Source organism: Glossina fuscipes, unplaced genomic scaffold, assembly GCF_014805625.2.
Source record: "Glossina fuscipes isolate IAEA_lab_2018 unplaced genomic scaffold, Yale_Gfus_2 85, whole genome shotgun sequence".
NCBI lineage: Eukaryota > Metazoa > Arthropoda > Insecta > Diptera > Glossinidae > Glossina > Glossina fuscipes.
In genome coordinates, this window is record NW_023998439.1 from 392,846 (window position 1) to 400,345 (window position 7,500).

General features: G+C 31.8%; 1 protein-coding gene and 1 long non-coding RNA gene across 4 annotated transcripts in view; one reads left to right on the forward strand and one right to left on the reverse strand.

The window, feature by feature from the left end:
* LOC119638212 overlaps positions 1–7,500 on the forward strand; it is a 324,089-nt gene that overhangs the window by 232,269 nt on the left and 84,320 nt on the right. For all 3 annotated transcript variants that reach the window (XM_038034881.1, XM_038034880.1, XM_038034882.1), the window contains one exon: positions 227–349. In XM_038034881.1, the coding sequence (XP_037890809.1) occupies positions 227–349 (123 nt within the window). The remainder of the gene's footprint in view (positions 1–226; positions 350–7,500) is intronic.
* The window catches only part of LOC119638219, a 230,363-nt gene that overhangs the window by 45,853 nt on the left and 177,010 nt on the right, over positions 1–7,500 (reverse strand). Inside the window, exon 2 of the long non-coding RNA XR_005247404.1 lies at positions 5,103–5,206. This is a non-coding gene — a long non-coding RNA (uncharacterized LOC119638219). The remainder of the gene's footprint in view (positions 1–5,102; positions 5,207–7,500) is intronic.

Sequence of the window (7,500 nt, forward strand, 5' to 3'; positions counted from 1 at the left end):
ACTATGTAAAATATAAAGATCAACATCACTCAAAAACAGAGATGTTATAAATAATTAGTTTAAAATAAAATTATAACTTCCTAGCAGAGAATATTTTATTGCATATCTCAAGGAAGTTATTTAAAAATCTCTTCAACTTGTATTCTGTTAATAATCGTAAATTGATTTCCTATGTTATATGTTATGTCATACTAAGAGTGCTTCTTCTTTTGATTTCTACTTCTAGGCTCTAATATTAAGGTTGCCTCAGCGATTTTGAATTGTATATTAGCACGTCAGCTATGCTTCGAAGATCCATCCTGCTCAGCAATATTAGAAATTATACCTAGAGTATGCGGTCCAATACCAGGTAAATTAAGAATTTTATAAACAATCTAATGCAATGAATTTAATTATTGAACACGATTTTACACACAAATGACATAACTCTACCATGAAATTGTTTCTTTTGCATTTAAAAGTTTTTATGATACATTAGTTAGTATTTCAAACGAAATAAATATTACTTTCAATTACATTCAATAAGATTTATAGTTGATAACACGTATGAAGTAGAAATGATAACGAGCAACGAAGTTTGTAAAAGTCTTTTTATTGTTTCTTTGAAGAGTTATTTCTCAGAAGACTCTTCGCAATATTTTGCATGAAGGAAAATTGCTCATTTTCTTAAAGTATATTAAATTTTGTATTATTTTTTCTTAAATAAGAAAATTTGTCGAAATCTTTATATCTCTCTCTCTCTTTATATCTTAACAATGGATAGAGTCCATCAAGAATCAGTTTTCATCCATTATGAAATCTTTTTATTTTCGTTTTTAAACAATATATTAGGTGGGTAACTAAATTTCCGGATTAAGTTTCTCCTATGAAAACTTTGAAATTCAAGAAAAAGTACAGAATACACGCTTTTTTCAAAAGCATTGTCCTTTACGGGCCACTACGTCTTCCATCTTATAGGCAGACAATATGAAATAAACGAAGAAAAGATGACTGATGTTTTGACGCCTTGCAAAAAAGAATCCTGGAAAAAGTCTGGAGTAGGCCGTGCACACACAAGAATCAGCAGGAAAAGAGAGGATGAACGGACATAGGTAGAAATATTTAGAATCTTATATGTACAGATTTTATATATTTCCCAAAGATCGTTTTGAGTTACTACGAACAATGCGACGTAGGAAGGGCCGCCAATGACAAATATATCTGGCCGCCATTTAGCTTCTCTTTAGAGAATAAAGTCGAATAAATATCAAGGCTCAACTCGTCCTTGCTTCAGTTTAGAAAGCGCGATACGCTACATTAACACGATTAAGAAACTCTTTCCAAGAAATCTTTCGGGAAAGGAGCACATTTTGAGATTAGAAGCAAGTAAAGAGATCGTTATTCCATTTTGGAAAAGGCACCAGAAACTTTTGGTTCCCCTTCCTTTGGTTGTAGTTGTTATGAGTAACTTTTTAATGTAAGTATGAGCTGGACAATCAGTACTAATAGGTAAATAAAACCTTTCTGTGGTCCCACACTTAAATGCTTTTTTCCTACCAGCAAAGGTACGTAGTTTTGCTAACTTTGCCATGAGAAGATTTTCCCTTGAGCCATTTGTAAAAATTCAAACAGAAGCGATAACATCACATATATCTTAGCCGTTGAGTGATAATCAGCTTTGAAGGTGAGCTTGATCCGCTTTTATAAATCTGTCTACACCTGCTAAAAGAATTGTTATTTCCAACATTTTGCGAATTAAATCTACAATTTTGATATTATCTGAGAATTAGGCTTATCAAATCCCTTCACAGTCCTGATCGAAAAACTCTCATGCTACTTATTGTCTAAAAAAAGAAAAGGTATTATAGAGATGACGAAAGTCATTGTATACTAGCCATCACAGAAGGATGGAAATACAGCAGAATTTAAGTTAACTTAAGACACTAGGAAGGAAACATGAGATAATGTCCCGTCGTCCCTTCGTTTGCCTATTACGCATTAGTGGGTCCTAACGAGGCAAAAGTAAAACTTATCTACGGCCGCAGATCAGGGTCGAAAATCTATATGTCCTGGCACGCCCACAATAAGCACAAGCATATGTTTTCGAAACATAAGCTAGAATGGCTATAACTTGACTGCCAATATGCACTCCCATGTTGTGAGTTCATGGCGTAGATATTGAAATTTTTTCGCCTAAAGTCACTGGTAAAACATTTTTTGTCTGCCTTTGCTTTAATAAAAGCTTATTTTAAACAACAAATTATTATTATTATTGCACAAGGGCCGTAGGTTATAATAAAAGGAATGAAACAGTCGTCATTGGTTCACTAAATTCCCACAATTAACCAAGTACATATATTATATAAATATACATACATATATATATATATATATATATATATCACTCAAGGGATATTCCCTATATAAAGAAGCGAAGAAAGACTAGACTACAGCCTAGCAGATGTCCGCCCAGTCCGTCAGTTTTAATTGTAAAGATTTCGCCTTCGTAAAGCGTCGAATGTAGCAAATTCCTTTGCTAAAATATAAATAGAGTTCGGTAAATGGATTCAGCGTTAAAACTAATGTGTTTTCAAAACGTCGGAATGACATAATTTCATATAGGGTCTTCAGGGAGGCTAGTGAGGCATTTGTGAGGCCTAATAATAATAACGGGTGTACCCGCTTAGTAAAGTTAAGCTTTAGGCGCAAAATGTCTCGATTAATAGTTTTGTTAAAAAATGCAAACTATAAGTAAAACATAAATGAAAAAAAAAAAAAAAAAAAGTTTTTTTAACAAAAAATTTTTTGGTGAAATTTTTTTTAAAAAAAATAAAAAAACAACCAGGGGGACGCTTTTTTTTTTTAAATTTTTTTTTTTTTTTTTTTTTTTGCTGTCACGACAATTTAGGTAACCGCAAGTTAAAGACTTTCTAATTAATATCATATTAAAGATTATTAACTTGACTGGTTAGTAAATTGTCTGAATAGGTTGTGTTACTTTCAGGATAAACGTAAATCAAGCTATGCCTTCTATTATTAATGTTATTATTATTTAAACAATTCTGCTCTGCTTAATTTATTTAAAGGACATTATACTGCTTTTACACACATATATGTGTGTTTACATATATATGAACGTTTGTATGTATATTATGTATATAATAATTAAATATATGCACTTATATACTTGCGTTACACTCTCTAATAAACCTATATAACGTTATTGACATTTAACCCCTAACTACGTGTGGATTCTATTTGCTCATAATTCATGCCTTTAATGTACTGTGGTAACCAACCACTTTAGGTCACTTTAAGTACTTTTTGTTGTGGTCTCAAGTATTTTGTATTATTACAATGTTTATGACATATACACTTGTATTCATAAATACACACATAGGCACGCATACACAAGGATATAAATAAGAACTGATGGGGTATGTATATAGCAGACTGCCAACGCAAACATACACATGATGTACAGTATAGTCATAAAATATGACATTTTAAGCTTTGACAAAAACTGAAAAAAAAAACAAAAGCATACACACAATTGCCGACAAATATATATATATACGAAATAGGAATGAAAAAAATAAACACAACAAGCTTGACATCATATTTTTTCGGTACGTGGCATTTATATTTATTGTTATATTTGTTGTTGTTGTTGTGTGTGTGTGTGTGTGTGTATGCTTCTTTTTCTTTTTTAGTGTACGTTTCTGCCAAGAACACTTAAACGTGACTCAGCAAGAAAGTCAATACGATAAAGGTAAAGAAATAAAAAAAAAAAAAAAAAAACAAATAAACAGCAATAGCAAGAAAGGGAATAAGAAAACAAGAAATCTATTTTATTGTGTTTTTGTCTACTTGTATATAATAAACGATTCTCGATATTATTGACTCATAGCTTTCTCTCGTTCTCCCCACGTTTACCTACTGACTTTACCTATAAAACTGATGAGGGAGAAATTATTTCCGTATTAGGTTCCATAAAATTACGCATTTATTACCATTCCGTACTTACGCAAATCTATCTAAAAAAAGATTGCAAATCATTATAATCTAAGGAAAGTATTCGCTAAGCCATATAAAGTTTGTATTACTTGTAAAATATCTACCCACAGATAGATATACGCAGTTGTGGTGAATGCGATGAATGTCATACAATGTACAGATGGACAAAGATTTGCAATTTGGATTGCTATTCTCTACTTTAGGGAATGGCAAGAATTTTCTTCTCACGAACGTATTCGAAATTCATCTTTAGTTTGCTATAATTGAATCTTGACTATGCCTTTGCCTGTTCGATTATTTCCTGGAATTAGTTGATAAGCAATAACGATACAATTGTTATCAACTTAAGTACTTTTGCTACGTTGATCATTGTTAATATTTACGGCATTTTTGCAAAATTATGTTACAATTAAACTTAAGATTTTATTGTAGATTAATGGTAAACATAGTAACGATTAGCGTTTGTAGTTGTAACTGCACACAGTTTAGTTCATTGCTTGCCTTCTATGTGGGATTTTTCAATAATTTATCGCATGATATATTGCTGCGTTTAGGCTTTTCTAGAACATAGTCACATAGTCAACCATTATTACAACCACCTGTGAGAAGGGTAGGAGTGTGCCTTCAGAGACTCTGCAAAGTATATCTTGATCAATGTCAAAATGTCTCCGTTCGTTCGGGTATCAGACCGTCTAAGCTCTGTTAAATATTCTCCCAGTTGCAAAAATGGAGACATGGCCTTTATTTGGGACAAAAATATTGGAAGTGATGTCACCAATCGTTGAAAGGACACATGTGTACAGTGCAGTACTAGCTGAGGAAAGTTCCGTTTTCGGGAAACATTTTTTTTTTTTTTTTTTACGTATTACTTATATTCATAATGAACTTGTTGCACATGTATAGATATACAATAAAAATTCCGCCATACATCCTATAAAGTTAGAAAAAATCAGCCATGACCATCCAATGTTATAGAACGTGGAGCTTGGTTTTTTTTTTTTTTTTTTTTACCTTTCTAGTGTAAAGGTGTTCTTTTCTTATTTGCTTTTATATCTGATTAGTTCCTTATAATTTTTTTTTTTAAATTTCTTAATATATTTACTAACCTGTTTTAGTTCATTTTCTCGTCGAGACAGCCAAACATTTCCAATTTCACTCTATCTGTAGACATTTAAACCAACAGATTTGATAAGAAATTTGAAGAATATTTCTAGAATGAGAATAATTTTTAGAAAAATTTACTCATCGTTGTAAACATCGCTTACTTAGAAATGTATTCTAAAATATAATGATATTCAAAAAAAAAATTGTTTTTGATAATAAGTAAAAAGGGTAATTGCAGAGGCGTACACAAGACTTTTAAATAAATGACAAGAAACTATGTTAAGCGTAGAAATTCATGAAATAATTTAAGGAACAAAAATAAATTAATTTCTTAATGAAAGATGCAGTGTATGATACCCCATTCAATCTTATTATTATTATTATTGTACCGACCATTAACGGAGAAGGGGGGAATATTCATATTGTTAAAACGTTTGTCAAACGTTTCAGAGGGTCCTGCACTTTCTTGATCAGCCTCAAAATTCTGAATCGTTTTAAGAATGCCTGTCTGTCCGGCGGTGTAATGCTGGTTGCAAATTTTCTCATGGTCGTAGAATCCAGCTGCCAACTTTAAATTTGACGGAGACATTGGAAGCTCTTACATGCACGTTTGTATTGAAAATGGGCCAAATCGATTGAAGGATAAGCCAACAGTGCTATTTAAAGTGAGAACACCTCTATTTAAAAAGAATAAATAATTAGTTTTTTCTTTAAAGCTACAGCTCAGATAAAGCCACAGCACATGTACAATGTAAAGTTTTATTCTGCAAATAGAAAAAATCGACCGCTCCTACCGTGTATTAAAGAGTATGAAAATTTAATTTCTTTCCCTTTTTATTAGTCTTTCGTAGAATAACGGATAATAAGATTCAATTTAATTTTCTTACTTTTTTTTGTTTAATTTTGCAAAATTTCAATTTAATTTTGTTTTTATAGACTAAAGTGCAAAACTACAAACAAGTCTAATTTTCATAAAACGGTACAACTTTTTACACTGCTATCTGAAAGCAGGCATTAATTGCAAGCCAAATTTAATTTGAACTTTTCAATTCACGTTAATTTGAAAAGGCAGGGCTGACACATTTTAAAATAATCACAAGAATATTGTCATAGATCAGCAAAACTAGGGAAAATTGCATGCGATATTTTTTCAACAATTATATCAGAGGCTCTTTAAAGCTGGAAAGTGTGATGGATTAATAAAATGGCCCAATAGAATTTTTGTAAGCATGTTTGTATGTTTGTATATATATATATATGTATATATGTATGTATGAATGTAAACTGCTTATGAGTCTTAACTAATGTTATGAATAATTGATATCAGGATCGTCATGTTATGAATAAATAAAATAGACGTTATTACGGTGACATAAAATGGGTGTCACGATCACCACGCAGCAATTCATAAATCGAGCGCCAAATTAGCAGAATGCAATCCTTACTAAGTTCATTTTTCGATCAGACAAAAATGTCTTCGAAATACATATGCCTTTGGTAGTGAAACCGTTACAAAGTCAGATAAATGCTTTTCAAACGCAAATATATGTTTTGTTGTCATAATCGATCGAAATTAACTCAAATTTTTTCTTTTTTTTTTAAATTTTAATTTACAGCAAGCCTACTTATATGATAAAGGAAACGTCGTACAACATAAATGACATGTGTGTCATGTGTTACAGAAACTTTGTGTTTTTAAAATCAAAAGGCGTTTTTCCATTTCACATGACATATGTACACGACGGCTGCGTAAAAATGAAGAAAATTCGGAGTGACATGTACACACATCGAATGCAATTAACTCGTTAAGTGGTTAACATTTAAGTTCCTACTAAGGTGCCCCTTACGATAATAGTTTTCTGTTTCCTATAACTACCAATTATGCAAAATAAGCAGCTTCGTAAATTATATATACATATATATGTATATTGTGTGTGTGTGTGTGTGTGTGTGTGTGTGTGTGTATGCATGTGTGTTACATAGATTTTATATTATAAGCGTTTGCCCGTTCGTTAAATCATTCTGTCGTTGTTCGCAATTATTTGGCGGATGGTTTGCATTTTCTTGGGTTTCCTTAGATGTGCTTTATTCTGTACATACGTAACGCGTTCATTATTCATTTATTTCGTTTTTTTTTTTTTCTACTCGCTTTCGCCTTGGTGAAACCCATCAGGCTTCTTATTCTCCTGCCTGCTGCTGTACTCTTTTATCCGTCGGCTTATCGGCTTATCGGCTTATCTGCTTATCTATGGTTTGTCCACCCATTCATTGCGAACTTTGTTAATTTATTCGCCTATCTCCCTTTTTCTCTTGCTACGCCTTTACTTGAGCTCCCTCACCATTTGACTTGCCTGCGTCTACTTTCACTTATGCATTCATTTGCTTGTTCTGTTTTCTTTT